The sequence below is a fragment of the Hyperolius riggenbachi genome, chromosome 10, assembly GCF_040937935.1.
Source record: "Hyperolius riggenbachi isolate aHypRig1 chromosome 10, aHypRig1.pri, whole genome shotgun sequence".
Lineage (NCBI taxonomy): Eukaryota > Metazoa > Chordata > Amphibia > Anura > Hyperoliidae > Hyperolius > Hyperolius riggenbachi.
This window is the reverse complement of record NC_090655.1, coordinates 37,218,923-37,242,692: the sequence shown is the minus strand read 5'-3', so window position 1 is coordinate 37,242,692 and position 23,770 is coordinate 37,218,923. Positions and strand designations below refer to the sequence as shown.

The following is a 23,770-nucleotide window of genomic DNA, read 5'->3' as shown; positions in this document are numbered from 1 at the left end:
TCATGATCGCCAGCGGTTCCATAGCTAAAGCGAATAAAAGGGGGGGAGAGGGGGCACCCCTGGCGAGTGCCCCTCTGAATAGAAAATACAGAGGACCTATATCCGCTGTATTGGACGAATGCTGTGGGTGAGCGATAGAGAGCCTTAAGCCAAGCCAATATATTAGGTCCGAAGCCCCAGGTCTGGAGGAGAGTGAATAAGTAGTCCCATGACACCGTGTCGAATGCTTTTTGAATGTCTAAAGACAACAGCATCATGGGAGTACCACTACTAGAAACAGATGAGATTAGATGTAAAATTCTCCTAATGCTATCTCCCGCCTGTCTGCGCGGCATAAAACCCACTTGGTCCAGTCCCACTAGATTATTGATAACCGCATTCAATCTAGTTGCCAAAATTTTGGCCAGTATTTTAATATCCACATTTAGTAAAGATATAGGTCTGTAATTAGACCATATAGTGGGGTCCGTGCCGGGCTTCGGGATCATGCTTATGCCTGCCATTAAGGATTCAGTCCCTGGGAGGTTGCCCTCTAGGATGCTATTAAAAGCTTTAACTAGGGGGGCCGAGAGTATCTTGGCAAATTTCCTATAGTAAAGGGCGGAAAAGCCGTCCGGGCCAGGTACTTTGTTGATTTTAAGTGATTTTATGGAAAGGAGAACTTCCTCCTCCGTGATGGGGCGATCTAAATTTTGACGCATCTCCTCCAGAACGGGGGGCAACGGGAGAGAGCTAAGTATATTATTCCTAAGTATGTCGTTAGCTTTTGGAGGTTGCTGATATACTTTCGTAAGGCCCTTTTGGAAAATGTCAGCAATTCTTACAGGGTTACACGTGTGAGTGTTGTTTCCTGTGCATAGTTTAACAGCTTTAAAATGGGGATCTAACTGCCGCAGTTTGCGTGCAAACATGGAAGAGGGCTTGTTACAGTTTACGTAAAATTTGTATTTGCTCCATCTGAGTTGTTTTTCAGCTGCACTGGAGAGGAAAAGATTAAGAGCTTCCTCGGTTTTGAAGAGAGCTTGTTTATTTTTTGGGACAGGGTCTCCATTGTGGCGTTCCACTGCATCAGCATATGCCCGCTCCAAGGTCAACTGATCCTGCATTCTCTTTTTTTTTCTGCTTGAGGCCATGCTGATAAAGTGTCCCCGAAGGTCAGCTTTATGCGCCTCCCAGACAGTGTAGTCGGGTACTTCCCCAGAACCGGAATTATGAGAGAAGTACTCCTTTAAGTGGCTTTCCAGGGTAGCCACAACCGCTGGGTCGGATAGGAGGGATTGATTGAGCTTCCATTTAAATGTCGGTTGCCTAATAATGATTGAGGTAAGTTTAATGGAGACAGCATTATGATCAGACCATGGAACAGGGATGATTCCAGCAGTTATCAGGTTGGGGAGTGAGGACATACCGATAAAGCAGTGGTCAATGCGGGATTGCATATTGTGGGGATTGGAATAAAAGGTGTATTCCCTCTTGATGGGGTGTATTTCTCTCCAGCAATCTACCAGGGAGGCAGTCTGTAACAGGCTTTCGAATTGTTTAGCATTGCGGGTGTCCGCCACAGAAGGTGTTATATGAGCTGGGTTATCTTTATCTAGGTGTGGGCGGAGGCAGAGGTTAGAGTCTCCAGTAACAATTACCGTGCCATTGGCATGCGTGGATATGAGATCTAGTAGATTTCTAAGAAAGGGGAGTTGATTAGTGTTGGGAGCATAGTAAGATACTATAGTGACCTCATTATCTTGTATGGTACCCAGGAGAATAAGGTATCTGCCACTCGCATCTTTAATCTCCTTATGACATATGAAGTTGACAGAGCGCCTAAATGCAATGAGAATTCCTCTTTGTTTTGTGGCAGCATTAGCAGTGTAAAATTGAGGGAAGGTATTATGTAGGTATTTCGGGGTGTACGATACCTGAAAGTGTGTCTCCTGGAGACATATGATGTCTGCGTGCTTAGCACGGAAGAAGGAGAAAGCTTTGGACCGCTTATTAGGAGAATTAAACCCCTGAACATTTAGGGAAATTAAGTTTATCGCCATGTTATATGGGTAGTATGGAGGCCATATTATAGATGCAGCCTAAAAGTTGCGGGACCCTCAGTGCAGGTCCGGTCTGGCAGACCAACCGTGTCAAGGGGGAAGAGGGGAAGAAGAAAGGGAAGCAGTGTGAGGAGAAGAAAAAGAAAAAGAGAAAGAGGAAAGAAGATAAGAGAGAAAAGAGGGCCTCCTGGAAAAGGGAAACCCTCTGTATACAAGGTGGGATGCTCAAAGGCATCGGTTTGCTCCCATGGGGCATCAAATAAATGGTACCCATTGGGTGCAAATGTGGAGCACATGGTGTGAGACGGGAAGGCTACATACAGCATAAAAATTATTAAACACCGCTGTAAATATGGGGTGACATCGGAGAGGAAGGGGGGCAGAGGGGAGGTCCAGGGGAAGGTAACCGAGCCAACAACGAGTCCTCAGGTAGCTAGATAGGTTTAAATTTTCAGATTGGGGGGGGATGCATAAGTGCGATTGGGGTTGCATAAAGAGGGTCTCTCTCAGTGAAGCAAGGCCGGACAGGTAATAGGCTCCTAGTGTGACCAATGATAAAGTATTAGTAATGTATATAAGAAAAAAAAACATACTAAAATATTGCATAATACTTATCAATTCAATAAATGCCTGACTTCTGGAACCAGCACTCCAACAAGTATTCGGTGATAATCAGGCTGCGGGGAAAGCCCCGTGCAGAGCCTCATTTTTAATGGGAACATATGAGGTTATATTAGGGTCCGCTCACGCGCCATCTAGCAAATAACAATGCTAATAAGAGAGCTTAATAAGGTGTACCTATTAAAGGGGAATGTGTGGGCTGGTTACATCCATCGGACATTCATTCTTTTCTATATAAGATAGCATATCAGAATTAACAGTATGCACTACCCTTGTGGAGAGGGGAAAAAAAAAAAAAAAAAAAAAAAAAAACCCGGGTAGTCAGTGCAGGCATACAGCTTTAGCCATAACATTAACCGTAACCTCCGGTGTTATCAGGGGGGAGGGGGGGGGGGGGAGGGGGAGAGGGGAAGGGGGAAGGATAATTGGGAGGCTACAGTAACATGAAGGTATATGCAATTGAGTGGAGAGTAATTGGAATGCATTGCGCGTTGGAGGAAAGGAGGTTACATGTGATATACTAGAGATGCTTCTCATAATAAAAAACAATAGTAAACAACCACAGTAAAAAAAAAAAAAAAAGGGAAAAAATTAAGGGACAATATATCCCGCAGTCTACTTGCATAACTCCTTATTGCCCAAAATCTAACGGTCAGCCGTAGCAATCCGTGGCTTCTTCTAAAGTTCAGAGTCAGCATATTAGCGCGGGCCTCTGGATCAGTTCCAAAACTCACTAGAAGGACATAATCACAGAAAGTGCATAACCAAAACAGTCAATTTAAAAGTGAACATTTAGCATTAGCGCTGGTAGCTTTAGGAACATATGGGTAACTTCAGTGAACCCATTTCGTGTGACTGGCTAGGCCCATCAGGAAAAACGACAAACAAAGGGCCGCCAGGGCGAGTGATGAGGAGAGAAGAAGTAAGCATATGTTTAAAGGTGCAGGCTCAGGATACCTTCTGGAACACCTCTTGGGAGAGTTGTTTTAAGATTTGCGAACGGTTTATGCGAACACGCTGCTCTTTAGGAGGAGTAGACTTATCAGGGCTCCGATTTGGGGTGCTGTCTGGAGGTTTAGCTTTCTTCTCCTTAGCTTCTGGTGGCGGGAGGGAAAATCCAAGGGAGCGAAAGCAGTCCTGAATATCATCGAGGTCTCGTACTACATGCTGTTTGTCTTGCCATGTAAAAACAAGCTGAAAGGGAAAGCCCCAATGATAACGGATCTCCTTATTTCTCAGGATTTTCAAGTATGGACGCATTTCCCTGCGTTTTATTAGTGTAGCGGGGGCAAGATCAGCATAAAGTTGGTAGGTATAGCCCTGGAAGGACAGGTCGTTTTTATTTCTTGCAGCGTGCATGAGCTTCTCCTTAGAGAGGTAGTGGTGCAATTTCAGTATAATGTCCCGTGGGGGGCCGTTGGGAGTGGGGCGGGAAAGTGCTCTATGAACGCGGTCCATTTCCAGCTGCTCTATAGGGATGTTGGGAAGGAGTTCTTGAAAGAGTGCTGTAACGAACCCCTGGAGGTCTTGCACCGATTCTGGGATGCCCCTGATCCTGATATTTTCTCTGCGGGATCTATTTTCCCAGTCCTCCCACTTATTGTGTAAGTCACGTACCTCAGATTGAACAGAGCTTATGTCCTCTTCATGCCCCTCCAGTACTGTTGTGACCTTGTCTAGGCGGCTTTCCGTAGCGGCGACTCTGTGGCCTAACAGTCTGATCTCGTGCAGCAGTTCGTTTCCTAACCGCTTCGTTGCTCCGGTCACCTCCTCTCGGATGATGGATCTTAATTCATCCAAAGTGATCTGTTCTGCGGGCGAGGGGGGGTTGTCTATGAGTAAGGTTTGCGAGTTGCCTTCCAGCTCGTCCGCAGGGCTGATGTCAGCCTCATGTTCTGGGGAGGCAGCGGGCGCCATCTTAGGTTCCTCCGCTCCAGTTTTATGTTGTTGCCCTTTCGTCCCAGTTCTGGTCCTGGTGCTTTGGGCCATAGCTCGGGATGTGCAGCAGGTCTTCCCCTGAGAGTAGGTGCCAGCAGCGGGAGTGTCAGCGCAGCCGAAGCGGTGGTGTCAGCGAAAAATCTTCCCGGTGTCACGCAGCGCTGAGATTAAGCAGCCATCTCAGTTCGCCGCGCGCATGCGCTCAATTCTAGTTGTTTTTATTCTTTTTGGCGCCTCTGGATTTTTTCCTTATTACAAGCAATCCACCTATGGTGGCAAGGATTCTTCCTATTTCTATCTACAGAGAGCGACATCTTATACCTGAGTGGGGTCAGGTTCTAATTCTCCCCACCGGCACATGGAGTGGTTGCCTAGGGGCAACCAGTGTTTGTGAGTATAACTTTTAATCAACTTAGCTTTCATTATCTTGAAATACCGCACCATTTGGGCTCTCGGTCTTTTGTCTTTTTCTCTGAAAGTGTTGCGTTTGATGCGACGTTAAGGTCGCACAACGCAGCTGTAACGCTAAGCATATACACTTTCACAGTGCAACGTTAAAGTCGCACGTTATAAATGTATTTACTATGAAACTAAAACGGCGCATGCGGAACATTTTTAAAAAGGAAAAAAAACATTACTGAGCATGTGCAACACACACAACGCAGCTAATTCGTTGATGAACGCACAGCATGCAGCACTTTCTACTAACGCTACACATTACACACTAACGCAATGTGTGCACTGTGAATGTCGCACAGACTTTCCATTGCTGTGCGTTACTCTGCGGTTAAATATTTTATAACGTGCGACTTTAACGTCGCACTGTGAATGAGGCCTTAACGTCTCATCAAAACGCAACATCCTACTGTGAAAGAGGCCTTAAAGAGAATCTGTATTGTTAAAATCGCACAAAAGTAAACATACCAGTGCGTTAGGGGACATCTCCTATTACCCTCTGTCACAATTTCGCCGCTCCTCGCCGCATTAAAAGTGGTTAAAAACAGTTTTAAAAAGATTGTTTATAAACAAACAAAATGGCCACCAAAACAGGAAGTAGGTTGATGTACGGTATGTCCACACATAGAAAATACAACCATACACAAGCAGGCTGTATACACCCTTCCTTTTGAATCTCAAGAGATCATTTGTGTGTTTCTTTCCCCCTTCTGCTCTCATGCACTGAAGTTTCATGCTGCTCTTTTCTTCATGCAAACAGCTTTGCCTTTTTCTGAATTTCCTCAGTATGTGAAAGCCCAGCCAGCTCAGAGGACGATTTATCCAGCTTGTAAAAGATAAGAGAGCAGAGAGAAGCTGCACTAATCTAAATATCACACAGGCAGTGTGCAGAGAGGGGCCTGGAAGGGGGAGTTCATAGCAGAACCACAACACTGAAGAACTTGGCAGCCTTCCAGACACAGGCCGACAAGTCTGACAGGGGAAAGATACATTGATTTATTACAGAGACAGTGATAGCAGAAAGTGTTGCAGTAAGCTAGAACACATTAGAATAGCTTTTGGAACTTGTAGGATGATAAAAAACAGGATGCAATTTTTGTTACGGAGTCTCTTTAAAAAAAACCTAATATGGCATTAGATTTGGTTAAAGCACATTGTTTACCAGGGATTTAAATTGCATGAAAACTTTCCATGCAATTAAAAGTATATTCCAATAATTGGTTATACATGTTGCATGCATACCTATAGCAAAATATTTCTGACGCCAGCCATACGCTGTTCAACTGTGGTACCGATCAGCTGCGCTCAACATTGCAAAACCCGCCTCTCCTGATCATGGGGTGGGGTATATAGCTTGTGGGTTGATCGTAGGTAAACACAACTTCTGCCCAATTAGATGTTTTTGTTGGATCTGTCTAATTGAGCAGAATGATTGAATCGAGCATGGTTAACTTTATTCTCAGTGGAGGGCCACTTTAACTTTGTTCATGAGGTTGTATTTTGAGATCTAAAAGGTCTGCTCCTTTGAAAGATGTCCGTGGGAAAGCAATATAATGTCCTCCCAGCTTCCACTTAATTGTCCCAGCAGCACATTTTACTAGATCAGAATCTGCAGTAGCTCTTCCTGTTGCCTTTATTTAGACTTGGATTGTTTTGTGGTGTTTGTTTGCTTGTTTATTTTTTTGTTTTGTTTTAGTTTAGGCTACTCTGATGAAATGAGCTTTGCTAGCTTATTTTTTCCTAGATTTTGGAAGTTTTTAATTTTCTGATACGTCCATGTAGATTTATTTATGTTTAGCAAACGGCAGTCACTGAGATATGAACTCAGTTTGGCCAGATGCGTGTGTGTGTGTGTGTGTGTGTGTGTTCATAAAGAGGGCCAACGATTCATGCTGGTTCATGCTTTGGTAGGTAGGGCTGGTTGAAGCTTTGGTAGGTAGGGCTGGTTGAAGCTTTGGTAGGTAGGGCTGGTTGAAGCTTTGGTAGGTAGGGCTGGTTGAAGCTTTGGTAGGTAGGGCTGGTTGAAGCTTTGGTAGGTAGGGCTGGTTGAAGCTTTGGTAGGTAGGGCTGGTTGAAGCTTTGGTAGGTAGGGCTGGTTGAAGCTTTGGTAGGTAGGGCTGGTTCATGCTTTGGTAGGTAGGGCTGGTTCATGCTTTGGTAGGTATGGCTGGTTGAAGCTTTGGTAGGTAGGGGTGGTTGAAGCTTTGGTAGGTAGGTAGGGGTGGTTGAAGCTTTGGTAGGTAGGGGTGGTTGAAGCTTTGGTAGGTAGGGGTGGTTGAAGCTTTGGTAGGTAGGGGTGGTTGAAGCTTTGGTAGGTAGGGGTGGTTGAAGCTTTGGTAGGTAGGGGTGGTTGAAGCTTTGGTAGGTAGGGGTGGTTGAAGCTTTGGTAGGTAGGGGTGGTTGAAGCTTTGGTAGGTAGGGGTGGTTGAAGCTTTGGTAGGTAGGGGTGGTTGAAGCTTTGGTAGGTAGGGGTGGTTGACGCTTTGGTAGGTAGGGCTGATCCGTGCTTTGGTAGGTAGGGCTGGTCGGTGCTTTGGTAGGTAGGGCTGGTCCATGCTTTGGTAGGTAGGGCTGATCCGTGCTTTGGTAGGTAGGGCTGATCCGTGCTTTGGTAGGTAGGGCTGGTCGGTGCTTTGGTAGGTAGGGCTGGTCGGTGCTTTGGTAGGTAGGGCTGGTTGAAGCTTTGGTAGGTAGGGCTGGTCGGTGCTTTGGTAGGTAGGGCTGGTCGGTGCTTTGGTAGGTAGGGCTGGTCGGTGCTTTGGTAGGTAGGGCTGGTTGAAGCTTTGGTGGGTAGGGCTGGTTCGTTCTTTGGTAGGTAGGACTGATTTGCAGATTTGAATCAGTCACAAACGCGCTGCCTGCCTTGCTTTGGGAAATTTGTGCTGTGATTCTCGTTCTATCGAACAGTAATCAGTATCTCTGTAAAAATGCTACATTTTGAGCCGCAAGATTGTGATTTGCACTTCAATTGTGATCTGGCCCTAAATGATAGGCAGTGCATTGTGGGCGAGCTTGGTGTGTAGGTGAGGCCTGCAGAGGATATCTCCCACCATTCAGTTTCACTTCAGCAGCCTGTGCAATGCTGACAGGCACTCTGTCTACCCCTGCATAATCCGATCCCCACTCTTAATTGAATTTCTGTGGCCCTGCACACTTGCTAATGGAATGCATGCTAATGACTCCCTTCCCTGTTAACGCATAGAATGAATGAATTGTAATGCATGCAGATTGGTATAAATAATGGAGCGGAATACTAGCCTCAGGAATCCAGCCGTTTCCTGCGTTTGGTTACATTGTTTCCAGAAGGTCACGTTGATACAAAAGAATATCTGAGTGGCAATTCAATAGCTGTATTCTGACAAAGAGAGGTTTTGGATGTAACTGTATTCTAATGAGTCTTTCGGAGTTCCTCAGTCTGTGACTCACAGAACATTGTTATTCAGCATCCTACTCTCTATCACACCGGTAAAGGAGGTTGCCATGAAAGGAATATGGACTCTGTTCTCTATTTTATTTTTTAAAGTGGACCTGACGTCAGAACTTCCTCTCTGCTTTTAAAGATATGCAACAGCATAATAACCTTTTAAAGAAAATATTTCTTTGCTACTGCTGATACAAATCCTGTAATACATCTGCAGTGTGTCTACGTCCTGCTTTCATGGAAGCAGACATATTGTTAAAGGGAACCTTAACTGAGAGGGATATGGATGCTTCCTTTTAAACAAAACCAGTTGCCTGGCAGTCTTGCTGATCTCTTTGATTGCAGTAGTGGCTGAATCACACACCTGAAACAAGCATGCAGCTAATCCAGTCTGACTTCAAAGCACCTGATCTGCATGCTTGTTCAGGGGCTGTGGCTAAAAGTATTAGAGACACAGGAGCGTCAGGAAACTGGTAATTGGGGCCTCTTTCACAGTAGGACGTTGGGTTTTGATGAGACGTTAAAGTCGCAACGCAAATTACAACGCAATGCCCCAAAAATGTCGCAACGCAACTTAATGCCCCGTTATTGTTGCATACAGTAGAGCATACAGGAAATGAAAAGTATGTTTGCAAGTCATTACTGAGCATGTGCAAACAGTCCAACGCAGCTAATAACGTGTATAACGCACAGCATGCAGCACTCTCTAATAACACTACACGTTACACACAAACGCAACATGTGCACTGCGAATGTCGCACAGACTTAGTATTGCTGTGCTTTAGTCAGCATTGAAACATTTTCAAACGTGCAATTTTAACGTCGCACTGTGAAAGAGGCCTAGAGTGGAAAAATCCATATCCCTTCTCAGTTTAGGTTCCCTTTCACAACCTGTGTTTATCAGTTCGGTCTCTGCCGTGGCAGCCAGCTGACACACCTGAGATCAAATTACAACTTGTGATTAGTCACAGATGAGGCGCAATGAAACAGGCTAACCTTTCTAAATATAGACATGCATTTCGGTTTTTATTCTGTACTGAGCAAGAGTTAAGAATTGCAGTTCTGCTTACCTTTGCATGTACTATTTTCTGAATCACTTGCACACTACGAGCATTCAGACCACAATCTGACTGGAATAGCTGCATGCTTGTTGCAGATGTGATTCAGGCTGGGTTCACAGTGGTCAGTTGCGTTACTTGCGCATTATAATGACTGAACTGCAATGGAGACTGGCCATAGCCTTTAATACAAAGCCTGCATGTAGCTAGTTAGAATAACGCGATCCGTCACTGTGAACAGCCGCATAGACTTGTATGGGCAGAGTTATTCTGCAACCCAACTGACCACTGTGAACATGGCCTTAATCTAGTGAAGACAAAACTATCAGCAACGTAGCCAGGAAACTGGTAATTTTAAGGTGGACCTGAACTCTTGTACAGGACAGAAGGAAAACCTAGAGAAATGCACCCTGTATGTATTTAGAGAGTTTAGCCAGACTAATCACCACTGTAATTTGATCTCTCAGCTTGGTCCGCTCAGGAATCATCTGCCTTGGCAGAGTAGCAAATTTGTAGTGTTAATCTTATGTCTGCTGCTATGAAAGTAGGAAGTAGACGCTGCGGGATTTGTATCATCCCCCCCCCCCCCCTAAAAATGAGTTTCAATTACCTGGGGCTTCTACCAGCCCCCTGCAGCCATCCTGCACCCTCTTAGTCCCTCACTGCTGCTCCAGCCCTCCGCCGCCAACTACTTTTATTTTTGCCGACTCTGAGTTGGCAGGCCGCCACGCGTACCTTTGCACGCAGTCCCGCTGGTGCAGAAAGCTATTGCGGACATTAACCCGTACATTATACATTTTTACACATTGTACCTGCAACGCGTACAGATGTATGCGTTAATATCCGCAATAGCTTTCTGCACCAGCGGGACTGCAAGCAGTTGTGAGAGTTTGAGAGGCTTTTTACTGCTGATCAACTGTCCTTAGAAAAGAAGCCTATGAATGTATTTTTGATGGTTGTTTTCAGGGCTGTGGAGTCGGGGTAATTTTGGGTGCCTGGAGTCGGGAAAAAATGCACAGACTCCTAATGAATTTAAACTGTAATTAAAATAGAAAATATGATAATGTTCTATTTCTCAGATAATAGTCATCATAAGTAATTTATATATACAGTAATAGCTGTGCTTAGTCCACAAAAATGAAATAAACCAATCAAAATGAGTTACTTGTGCAGTCCCCTTATTTTTAAAGTCAGATATACACATCTGATTGTGACTCACACTCACACTATAAAGCGTAGCCGTGTCACTAATGCTGGATACACACCATGCGTTTCCGCATTCAAACCGTCCGTCGATACGCGTCGATTCAATTATTTCCGACTTGCCCGATTCAAGCTTCGATGGATCGTTAGGACGATTCGCCATACTTTCCATGGCAATCGACCTAAAAATCATCAAAATTCGTTCAGAAATGCTCGGAAATAATCGAATTGACGCGTATCGACGGACGCATTCGACGCGGAAACTCATGGTGTGTATCCAGCATTATAGAGATGATCAATGAGATGGAAATAATTCTGCGTTAAATCTGATTTATCCAAATGTACGCACTCTCTTTGCTCATTAAATCAAGTAATTTGATATGTTGTTAAAATTTGGATTGGTGACTACGAATTAAATGGTACCTGAGACTGATGAAAAGAAAAGTTTTATACATACCTGGGGCTTCTTCCAGCCCCCTTCAGGCTAATCAGTACCTCGCTGTCCACCACCACCTGGATCTTCTGCTATGAGTCCTGGTAATTCAACCAGTCAGCACAGTCCGGCCGCATGCCGCTGCCACAGCCAGGAGCGTTCTGCACCTGCGCAACAGTGCTGCGCAGGTGTAGTATGCTCCTGGCGGCGGAGTGTGTGCATGCGCACTACGCCAGACTGGCTCAAGTACCTGGACTCATAGCAGATGATCCAGGTGGCGGAGGAGGACAGCGAGGGACTGATTAGCCTGAAGGGGGCTGGAGGAAGCCCCAGGTATGTATAAAACTTTAATTTCATCTGTCTCGGGTTTACCTTGTTACACAGTACTATACACTACATATGTACTCCCCAGGGAATCCACTGAGAATGTTGTGCACATTGAACACAGAGGTGTTGTCTATCACCCATAAACCTGGTTCAGATTGTGCATGAAGAATGTGTAATAGAGGAAGAATACCCTCATTCTCCTGCATAGTACCTGCACATCACTCTTACATGTACACACAGTTACATTGCCTAGGGCCTGATAGATGTTCTTTGTTCCGGTTTGTACCTTTTACAAGTACTCTTACCAAGGACTAGTTTTAGTCTAAAGGGAATAAATATGACTGTCTCCATATCCTTCTCACTTCAGTTATCTTTTAAAATTCCTAAGCGTTGGCAGTTAAGAGACGAATTTCATGTTACATACTTTCAATCAACAAGATTGTAATATGCAAATTAGAGGAGTCAGAGTCGAGGAGTCAGAGGAATCCTAAACTGAGGAGTTGGAGTCGGTGGATTTTTGTACCGACTCCACAGCCCTGGTTGTTTTGAAGGAGTTTCTGACTTGCCATGATAGATTTGACTTTCACAGATGTTGCTTGTAGCTTCTAGAAATTGGTTTTGGTCCCAAATAGGAACGGTCAATGAGATGCAGATAATATTGAGTTGATGCAGCAGTGACCTTCCCTAGACTCAAACACCTCAACAGAATCTGTGCTATTCAAAGCAACTACTTTGGTAGGTGTTTGACAACCTCCTATGAATTCCTTCATCTGGTTTCTGCAGACACCTTCTGCAGGTGGATACAGTTTGGTTGGAGTAGGTTGAAAAGCTGTTAGCTGCATTGCTTTGCAACCATACATCTTAACCAAGCCATAAGCATGCCTAACAGTATGTCTGCTTTTATATGGGAAGTGTGACACCCATTACTTACTTTTAATGTCTGCTCTTCAGGTAAATTTGAAGACAAAGAAGATCGAGTGCCAAAGTTGGACCAGCTGAACAGTCTGGGATGTATGACTAACATGAACCTGGTGATGACCAAACAGAATCTTCTTCACATGGAGCTTCTGCTGCTTGAAACCTTTCAGTGGAACCTGTGCCTCCCAACTCCCGCCCACTTCATAGATTACTACTTGTCCATTGCTGTTCATGAGAGCGACCTGCATGATGGCTGGCCGATGATGTGCTTGGAGAAGACCAAGATCTACATGGCAAAATATGCAGACTATTTCCTGGAAGTGTCTTTGCAAGGTACATTGCGAGTTCTGTTATTAATGACCGCAGCACGCCAATGGGCGTGAACGCGGTGGCAGCCCCAGGACCGCCTAACACCAATTGGCGTCAAGTCCTGGAGCTGCAGTTTCCCAGGGAATGGCTGCGCGTATTCGCGATCGCTCCCTGCCACTTCACGTAGAGGAGCTTCGTGATTAACCTGCTAGCTGCCGATCGCGGCTAGCAGGCTGTTTGTAAAGGAAAGTGGAAAGAAATCCCCTTTGTTTACATCCGTACAGCGATGCGGTCTCCAGTAGCGCTGTACGAGATCGGCGATGCCTGGTCTCTGATTGGCCGGGGATTGCCGTCCTCTCATAGGCTGATGCCTATCAGAGGCAGAACAGGACGGATCGCCTTCCTGTTCAATGCAGTGAAAGGAGGGAGGGAGGGTGAAACAGCCTGATACAGGCTGAAAAAAAAAAAACTACTGCCACAGCGATCGGACACCTTAGGCGGCATGTCCCTTGGACAAAAAAAGGTGAGTCCGATCGCTGGGCTCCATAGCTGGGCTGTGCAGGAGGCTGAAAAGCCTGCACAGCCCAGTGCAGCAAAACAGAGCCTGGTCGGTAGGGGGGGGGGGGGGTTAACACTACGGTCCTCAAATAGTTAAAGTGGACCCAAACTCTTGTACAGCACAGAATGAAAAGTCTTCATTGCTCATATAGCTGCTTAATATTCATTGCTGCTGTGTTGTTTGTTTAGGCAAATCAAGCTGTCTTATCAGTAACTGTGTAGAGCTCTGCTGGATTTCTGCAGGCTGTCTCCTCATTCATAAGCTCTGTGGCTTAACCCTTTCATTGCCCCTCCAAAATGAATCCAGGTTAAAGCTTCAGGTTTTGTTTTCTTGTATTTAAGCATTTCCATAAATTGTAATGAAGACTTTTTTTTCCCATAAAGGTTATGCTGTGGCAAATCCTTTAGGGCAGAGAGGAAATTTTGAGTTTAATTCCACTTTAAATGAAAGTCCATGATGTATTTTAGTGGGCACTAGCCTACTTTAGGTCCTAAAGTTTAGGGGACAAAGCAGGAAACCTCCTAGGGAAATTCCACTAATGTTATCAGTAATGAAATACTTTTTGGATTATGGAACCGCACTCAATAGGCCATACCCTCTCCTAGGGTCAGACGTGCAGGACCTTCAACCCGGGTACCCCCAGGATCCACAAAGCAGCAAAATAAATTGAAGTCTGCACCGTCTTTAAAGGTTCTCAAAACTTTATTGCATCAAAAACAATAAAAAACATAATGCTGCAGGAAAGCGTCAGTCTGCTATTTCGGCTCCTGCCCTTTTTCAAGCCATCCAGCATCATGTAATGAAATATACTTGACATGCTCATGCCTTTGTCTATATTTAAAAAAGACTAATTCTGATCCTTTCATTATTCAGCTGTTAAGATCTCTAACCTAGAGCCTGGTACACATATCAAATTTTGATTTCCCAATTTTGCCACCTCCAGGTAGTATTGTGGACAATTTTACCGCGTTCATGTAGTCTGAGGGTCAATGGATTTTGAACAATATGAACAGTGTGTAGGTAAACCCTCATTCTACATGGATGTGGCAACATTGGTTAGTGATTGGCCAATCAAAATTTAAAGGTGTATACCAGGCTTAAATCAAGCTGCTGATCAAGAAGTCAGAACACCTGATTAGTGCAAGAAGAGTAGAAATAAACTGTATGCTTTTACACATCTCTAAATAGCGAGCACTGTAATTACAGCGCAGGAGATTTAGGCGCAGCTGGCGCCACCATAGGCCGTAATAGGAATTACAGCTATAGCGGTGCTCGGTGAGTAACTTCAGCACTGTCAGAAGACTGAGCTAAAGTTACTTTTATTACACTGTAATTCGTCCGCCAGCAATAGCTGGAAGCCAAATTGCATCATTCCCCTCTATCCACGATGACCTAGAGGGGGAATAGTAATTAACACCGCCGGGACCTTGTGCAGCAGCAGGATAAGCCATACCGGCTGTATCCTGCACCCAAGTCTCCCGGCGGCCAATTCATATGTATGCATAAATAGAAGTCCTCTTTAAAAATAGAAAGTAAATGTCAATCCTTTTAAAACCTTTTCCTTTCTGTTTTTTTTTCTAGATCATGTGTTTCTAAATTACCTCCCATCCTTTGTGGCTGCTGCATGTGTGGCAGCTTCTCGCATCATTCTACGGCTCACTCCTTCCTGGCCATCAAGGCTCCATCGCCTCACCGTCTACCCCTGGGAAGCCCTCTTTCCTTGCATCGAGAGATTACTGATGTAAGTCAACAGAATACCTAAGCGACTCGGGGTGAACCAAACTACTAGGAAAGTATAGGGGACTAAAAGCGACCAAAAAGCCCTCTTGCTGAAAAGCAATGCTCAGTGTAGTTTACCTTCTTAAAACAGAAGGTATTTGCGCTAATTCATGTCCCTGAAGCCAGAACTGCTGGTGTATAGCAAGCCTATAGCTTAAAAATGTAAGTCAGCAATCGACACTGTTATACAGACCCTGCAGCAAGTGCTTCTAATGCCTTAGGCAGAGCACCATTCAGAACGACACATGCCCGTATAACACGGCTGTCCCTCTGGGAGGCACAGGCTGAAGCCTATGACAGGCGATCACTGTGATTGGCTGGCGGGGGGAGGGAGGGAGGGAAGTAATAGCCTGGTCACTAGTGGGCTGTAAGCCTATGGTGGTTAAAGCACCATCGTGAAAATGACATGAATAAAATTGCTTATGGTTTACAATATGAATTTATAGATTTAATCAGTATTTCCCCATTGTAAAATCCTTCCTCTAGCTGATTTACATTCTGAAATGTATCACTGGTGGTGACCTCTTTAGTCCTGCCAGGATTTCTGTGTGGAATGTCCGTTTCTGAGAGTTCTGTGTACAGAGGAGGATACTGCTTGCTTGACAGTTGGAAAAAACTGTTATTCCCCACAATGCAACAAGGCTCACAGAAAGCAAACGGTCAGGACCATGGTCATGACATCACACTGTGGGAGGGGTTTTACCACAATATCGATTATACATAATGATCAAGAAAAGGTAAAGATTTCTCATGGGAAAGGGAGATCAGCTACTGATTGGGATAAGGTTCAATCATGGGTTAAAGTTCCTCTTTTGGTGTTAAGAATGGGGGGGGGGGGGGTACAAGCAGCAGCACAATAATGGGCCATACAGTGTCTGGGGACCTTATGCATACCTACATCATCTAGAACATCTCTCTCAACTCTTGTTAATATATGCTCCTTAACCTCCTTAGCAGTAATCCTGAGCTAGGGTCGGGGTGGAAAACCGCAGCTAAGAGCAGTAATCCCGACCTCTGCTCAGGGTAGCCGCCGGAGGCTGTGTGCAGAGTATAGCGCGCAGCGGGAGCGTTTCTACATACCTCCCGGGGATCCCGACGGCGGCCGCCATTTTTCTTCCGATCCTCCGGGGCTCTGCTTCCTGCTGGTGATATTGCCGGCTGTCGTCATGACAGCCAGCAATCTCACTTTAGTGTTGCAGCGCCACCCGGAGGATGGAGGCTTAACTGCAGCGCTGGAGCCAGGGAGGTGAGTGATTGCTGGGCTGTTGCAGATCTCCCTGCCAGCATGATTTTTTTTTTTATTTTTTTTCCAGGTTTTAGGGTCTGAAAGGGTGCAACAAAAATTGTACCGCTTTTAGACCCTAAAATCCGGAAAGAATCAGAACGCCAAGGGGGTTAAAGAGAGTCTGAAGCGAGAATAAATCTCGCTTCAGACCTCATAGATAACAGGGGCATGTGTGCCCCTGCTAAACCGCCGCTAAACGGGGGTCCTTTCACCTCCAAATCTCCTCGGTGCAGCGGGGGAGCGTTTCCTTGTTGGGGCAGGGCTAACCGCCGCAGCCCTGCCCCACGCGCGTCTGTCAGCGCGTATCTCCGCCTCTCCCCCGCCCCCTCTCAGTCTTCCTTCACTGAGAGGGGCGGGGGAGAGGCGGCGATGCGCGTCTGATAGACGCAACTGGAGGCAGGGCTGCAGCCGTTAGCCCTGCCTCCAGGAACAACCAAGTCTGCGACCAAGTGTTGCAGTGGGGGGTTTGGGGGTGAAGGGACCCCCGTTTAGCGGCGGGATAGCGGCGGTTTAGCAGTGGCACACATGCCCCTGCTATCTATGAGGTCTGAAGCGAGATTTATTCTCACTTCAGAGTCTCTTTAAGGGTAGGAACACACTAGGTAGAATCGCATATGCGTTCTCCACTATGTGCTATAGAAAATGCATATGTGATTCTGCCTAGTGTGTTCCTACCCTATTATTTACTGTATTTATAAAGCACCAACATATTACGCAGCGCTGGACATTAGTTTGTTACAGACAATATTTAGGGGTGACATACAGCAAAATGACAATACAGGAATACAAGAAAGACCAGATCATGCAGCACGGTATGAGTACCAGGTAATGCTTAGTCACTGGAGGGGAGCCTGGAGATTAGGCAAGTTAGGTTCACTCAGATGCATAGCATGGGTTCACAGTAATGGAGGTGCCAGATCAGGTAGGACACACAAGGAGGACCCTGCCCAAAGGCTTACAATCTTACAATCCCGTAAAGGGGAAAGGTACAAATAGTTAATAATATCCTATGTAATCCTAATATTTTATATAGCACTTTTCTACTGTTGGACTCGAAGCGCTCAAGAGCTGCATCCACTAAGGTAAGAGCGCGCTGAAGGGGCCATCCTGCAGTGTTAGGAAATCTTGCCCAGGGACTTCCTACTAAGTAGGTACTGACCCTAGCCAGGATTTGAACCCTGGTCTCCCATGTCAAAAGCGGAGCCCTCACTACACTATCTAGCCACTAGTTGTAGACTGCACACATTTGTGTTCAATGTAGTGAGACTAAAATAATATTATAAGAGCTAGATTTATAAACGCATGAATAATTTACATTGAGCCGTTACCCTCCGTATTTTGCTTCTAATACATTTTTGGTGTTGCTTTCTGTCTCTTTAGGGCTCATGACAATGATGTAAAAGAAGCCAACAAGCACAAATCTCAGCTGAACCACACGGCTTGCTTATTCCCTCCGCCGTCCCCAGCACTGCCTCAAGGTCACGTCCAGCAGCATATGCCTCAGTTCCTGCATTCCCAAAATCAGCTACAGTTCCATCACTCAACCCCTCAACAGCCGAGCTGCCAACAACTCGTCCCCACCGCTCACACGTCTGCCTTTCCCCTTCCGACGTGTACGTCCAGCCTGACCACCAATGTCCAGCCACGGGCACACCTACAGACTGCCACCAGTGTCTCTCTAGCTGCTGTACCCATAGAAGTGAAGCCATGCATAGGCGTGTCCTACAACAGAAGCTTCCCAGTGAATGGACACTACTCCTGCATAACGCAGTGCTTCGAGAGGTGATCTTCTTCCAACCTCTGAGACCTGCTCTTGAAATACGTGCTGTGAATTACAGTCCCTATTTTTGTTCGGTAGGATTTTTTTGTTGTCCCTCTTCCATTTCAATGACTAGCACATGAAAGTGCTTTTTTTGGAAGCATTTGGCATCTTTCCAATGTGGGACACTTAAGCCAAACCACTCGACGGTGCTAAAGAACTTTTTGTCCAGTTGTTCCTCACTGTGGTCTTCAGGGATTTTGTCTTTCAGAAGACATCCTTAATATGTGATGAAGGACGTTATACAGTATTAGTCTTTAGCCATGTTACGTGTCCAGGACTTCCTGGCCAGTCGCTTGAGCGAAACTTAATGTAGTTCAACTATTTTTGAGATGTACGGTTACATACAGAAATCTCTACTGGTCAACTGATTTCTAATGCTCTGATATTTCCATTATACCTCAGTCTTCTCAATTTTTATTATTTTTTTTTCTTTTAGCAATCTTTCACACCGACTCAGGGAATTGAAGTCTAACTTGCCTTCTTTCATGCTGCTGATGTTATATTTTATATAGAATTAGAAGCAATATGGACAAAACCTGTGTAGCCTATGTGCTAAAATACTCTTAATGATGAACAAAAATATGTTCTGCCACTGAAGTTTGATCTGGCTTCAGGTTTGCTAGCCTGCTTCTTCTGGTTTCGGGGTCCCTTCTTGCCCAATATAGCTGTGGAGTCTTTTACAGATATCTCCATGGTCTAATGTCCGCTCACCTTACAACTTCTGGTCACGGCAACCATAAGAAGGTAGCGGTTCCTTAAACCAAAGCTGCCACCACTAAACCTTTAATAGTACAGATTTATCAGAAAGCATGGGTCGTAGTAACTATCTTTAGAAACACTCGGGAAATCCTGTCACAATACCTTCAAAAAATACAATGACCATATTGTTTACATATGAATGTTCTACATTTCAAAAAGCAGTTTTTCACGACCGCAGGAGATCGCTTTATCAGGCATAGTGTAGCGCATTGCGCCTGACAAAGGGGTCTTTAGCAGCCCTGAAACATTGCTTTATGGATCATGTTCATATGTACATAAGTGTTATCCCCCTGATTCTGAAGTGTGTAATTACATTTGACAGCACCCTCATAGGGCACTACATGTAATTGTTCAAAGGGACTCTAGGTTTCTTTGCATCTTGAAAAACACAGCTGCATCATCAGCTTCACTGTCATAGTAGCACTAAGGGAGAAGTGATCTACCAAAGTATGAAGAGGCCGGGCCAGAGACCAGATGGAGCTGTACTAAGGGGGAGGGGAGTATCGGCGTTCCACAGTTTGTATTATTGTAAGACTATACAGAGATGCATTGTAATAGGCTAGCTTTTTGGCTTTAAGGGAACCTGAGGTGAGGATGATATGGAGGCTGCCATATATTTTCCTTTTAAATGCAGGTTGCCTGGCTGTCCTACTGATCCTGTGTCTCTAATACTTTTAGTCATAGACCCTGAACAAGCTTGCAGCAGATCAGACCCCGACTCAGCTGACTCAAGCTTTACTGTCTTAGCCATTTGCTTGTTCCAGGGTTTTGACCCACACTACTTATGCCAGAAGATCAGCAGGGCTGCCAGGCAACTGGCACTGTTTACAAGGAAATAAATATGGCAGCCTCCGTATCCCTCTCACCTCCGGTTCCGTTTTTAAGCGACAAAAAAAAAAAAAAGCCTCGTCAGCCCCTGGGTTAGAGCTCTGTAATGTTGTTTGCCAATAGAGTGAATTTTGATGCTCTTCAGCCTCTGTGGCCCTTAAAGTGAACCTAGCACCATTTTTAGCTCCCAGGGCATATCGATAACACATTAAAAATGCATGCCAACAATGTGGCTCATTTAAAAAAAAAAAAAAACTACTTCCTCTTGTTACATTTCATAGTTTAGCAGAGGCGAATACTATGCTACTTCAGAGGCCTGCACTGAAACTTCAGGCGGATAAGGACTGATGTTATTTTATTGCACACATAAGCGGAGAGCAAACAAAAGCTTTAATCAGCAGCGGGGTGGAGAGAGTACACTCTGCTTCAAAGAGTTTAGAGAAGCCACAGATGCTATCTTCACACCTTCCCCTAGATAAATAATGGGCAGCTAAAAGGGGAGAGGGGGGGGGGGCGTGGCAGCTCCTATAGCTACTAAAAGCAGGACAAACTGCATAAAAAAAAAGTGGTGCTTGGTTCCTTTAAAAGGTTCTAACAAACAGAATAATGTTAATAATATGTTAAGGATGTGACCTTTTCTATATAAATATGCAACGTAATGTTGACATGAGGCAAAACCAGTAGTGAGGAGCTCTGTAGCAAACCATGTTGATAGTTTAGATTAGGATTTGACCATGTAGATAGGATAGTAGTTTATTGATCTCTGTAGGACACCAAATGAAAGCAACCAAAATCAACGGAATTCAACGCTTTGCTCCTTTTTATTGGAACAATCATTGTGTTAATTCTCTCCTCTCTGGTTACCTGGAGGTTCCCTGTTCTAGTACTGCCATTTAAAGCGCACCTGAACTCAGAACTTCCTCTCTGCTCTAAAGCCCAATCTACACGATACGATTCTTTGTACGATTCGATTACGATTCTATTTACGATCCGATTAAATCCGACATGTCCGATCGGGATTCGATTTGATTCAATTCGATTTGCCATTGTTTTGCAATGGAAAATCGAATTGAATCGAATCCCGATCGGACATGTTGGATTTAATCGGATCGTAAATAGAATCGTAATTGAATCGTACAAAGAATCGTATCGTGTAGATGGGGCTTAAACGATGTTTGCAAACTGGCAGCTCTGCCATGGCAGAAGAGATTCCTGAGCTGACACAGCTCAGAGATCAAATTACAGTTGATTAGTCACAGACGAAGGGGGATTAGAGAGCCTAAACTCTCTAAAAACATACAGGGTGCATTTATATCTGTTTTCCTTCTGTCCTGTGCAAGAGTTCAGGTCCACTTTAAGTCCAGTAAACCGGACATATGCATGTTATTAGCAGTGTGGTATAACCTATACCCGGCTTTGGGGAGAGATGGATGTCTGTGGACATTAGGTTGAAAATGATTTAGAGCTTTTGCTGTCAAAGTCCCAAATAATGTAGAGTTGTAAATTTACCTATTTTATTACTGTTGTTTTTTTCCTCTTCATGTAACCTGTAAATTCCATACAGTCAGGTCATAGTACGAATAGTGTTATGCAACGTATTTAGAGCTTAGGGCTTATCAGTCACTTTATGCAAATAGCTGAGAGTTGACGTAACTTGCAGCAGCCTATCAGAAATTCATTCTTTAGTGTGATTCTGCTGAATGTGTAAAATGCTACATCCTGATTGGTTGCTGCCAATTTCTCCTCTAGCTTTGCATGGTTACTACTATAAGTCAGGTGTGATCATTCCTAAAGTGCCGGAACATAAAGTATCATTTTTTATAAGAGAATAGCATTCCTGTTGAGGACTTCGTAAGTGTCTTTTTTTTTTATCTACCTCATTATTGTGAAGCTCCGCCCTAACATGAATAGCAGCAGTCTTGTGTGCCTGACTCTTAGGATTATTAGTTATATTTTTTTTGTGTTTACTTTTTTTTTGTTTTAACAAATTACTATAGACCGTAATTATTATTGCTAACACTGGAGTTAATCATCTTTAATGATTAATGGGACAATGAAGAAATTACAGTAGTATCTGTACATAATTTACGGTTTTTGGGGTTTTGTTTTTTTAGTTAGTTTTTTTGCTCCCCATTTCTTTAAAGGCAACAAGACTAAATACACTACATTTCATTATTATTTATTATGTAGCATGATTGTTTTTTTTTTTTTTTTTTTTTTTTCTTTTCTTTTTTTTTTTTTTTCGTTTTTATTTTTGTTCAAGATGTTTGTATTAAAGCAGCCAAAGGTATGTCCACAAAGAGCTGTTCATGAAGAAGGGACCCAAGCTAATTGTTACATGTTTGAATGCAGAAGCCAAAATGTTGTGGGGTTTGGAGAGGAATGTCGAAGCTGTTAGGAGTGTTAAACCACAACTAAGAATTCTGAATGAGTGCTATGCACTTCAGATTTTTTTAAATAAAACTTTTCTTTGCCTAAAAGTTTGTTGGACTTTCTTATTTGCATGGTTCATATTTTGTTTGAAAGAGTTTACATCAGACAGCGTATTTAATCTCCATGAAGTGTCGTTAAATTAGACATTTAAAGCGCATCCGAGATGAAAAACTATAATAAGTAACTTGTCTATATATCTTATCTAAAGTTTAGATAGTTTACACATAAAATCTAGCTGCAAACAGCTTCAACAGTATATGATTATTTCTTCGTGTGATACGAGGGCAGCCATACTCTGCTTGTGATTATTACACACAGGCAAGCTGCTCTGCATCTCCACACCTCAGCCTGTGAAAACTTTACTCCCCTCTCTTCCTCGCTCTGAAATCTGTGGCTAGTAACACCTCCTGCCCAGACAGAGCTCCCATAAGCCTGTGCTACGTGAGTCTCAAAGTGCCAAGGCACTGGAGAAGCTGTGGGGCGAGGCTTGTTTAGTTTATAGGGAATTAGGTTATTTAAAACAAAAAAAAAAGTATTTGGCTTGAGAAATGCCCTATAAACAATATGAAAGGAACACCATTTATACAATGAGTAAAAGTTTATCTTGGATCCACTTTAACCACTTCCCGACCGCCGTATAGACAATTGGCGGGCCGGGAAGTGGACCCCGCAAGGACCGCCGTATTGACAAATGGCGGCGGTCCTTGTAGGGGCATGGGCGGAGCGATCGCGTCATCCGTGACGCGATCCGGCGCCTGACTCCGCTCCCCCGTCGCAACATCCCGCCGGACATACGGAAGCGCCGGCGGGATGTTAACCCCACGATCGCCGCATACAAAGTGTATAATACACTTTGTAATGTGTACAAAGTGTATTATACAGGCTGCCTCCGGCCCTGGTGGTCCCAGTGTCCGAGGGACCACCAGGGCAGGCTGCAGCCACCCTAGTCTGCACCCAAGCACACTGATCCTCCCCCCCCCCCCCCCCCCCCCCCTGCCCCCTGATCGCCCACAGCACCCCTCAGACCCCCCCCCCTACCCACCCCCCCAGACCCCTGTTTACACCCAATCACCCCCCTAATCACCCATCAATCACTCCCTGTCACTATCTGTCAACGCTATTTTTTTTTTAACCCTAAACTGCCCCCTGGGGACTCCTGATCACCCCCCCCCCCCCCTGTGTACTGTATACCTCTATCCCCCTGATCACCTGTCAATCACCCCCTGTCACTGCCACTTATCAATCAGCCCCTAACCTGCCCCTTGCGGGCAATCTGATCACCCACACCAATAGATCGCCCGCAGATCCGACGTCCGATCACCTCCAAGTGCAGTGTTTACATCTGTTCTCTACCCTAAACACCCACTAATTACCCATCAATCACCCCCTATCACCACCTGTCACTGTTACCCATCAGATCAGACCCTAATCTGCCCCTTGCGGGCACCCAATCACCCGCCTACACGCTCAGATTGCCCTCAGACCCCCCCTTATCAATTCGCCAGTGCATTAGTTACATCTGTTCTTCCCTGTAATAACCCACTGATCACCTGTCAATCACCCATTAATCACCCCCTGT

The 23,770-nt window shown here is 44.8% G+C and overlaps 1 protein-coding gene across 1 annotated transcript in view; it reads left to right on the top strand.

The window, feature by feature from the left end:
• CCNJ (cyclin J) overlaps window positions 1-20,725 on the top strand; it is a 43,134-nt gene extending 22,409 nt beyond the window's left edge. The window contains exons 4-6 of the mRNA XM_068258493.1: window positions 12,451-12,750; window positions 14,867-15,026; window positions 17,730-20,725. Of these exons, the coding sequence (XP_068114594.1) occupies window positions 12,451-12,750; window positions 14,867-15,026; window positions 17,730-18,135 (866 nt within the window). The 3' untranslated portion in view covers window positions 18,136-20,725. The remainder of the gene's footprint in view (window positions 1-12,450; window positions 12,751-14,866; window positions 15,027-17,729) is intronic.
• Window positions 20,726-23,770: the final 3,045 nt, after the last annotated feature.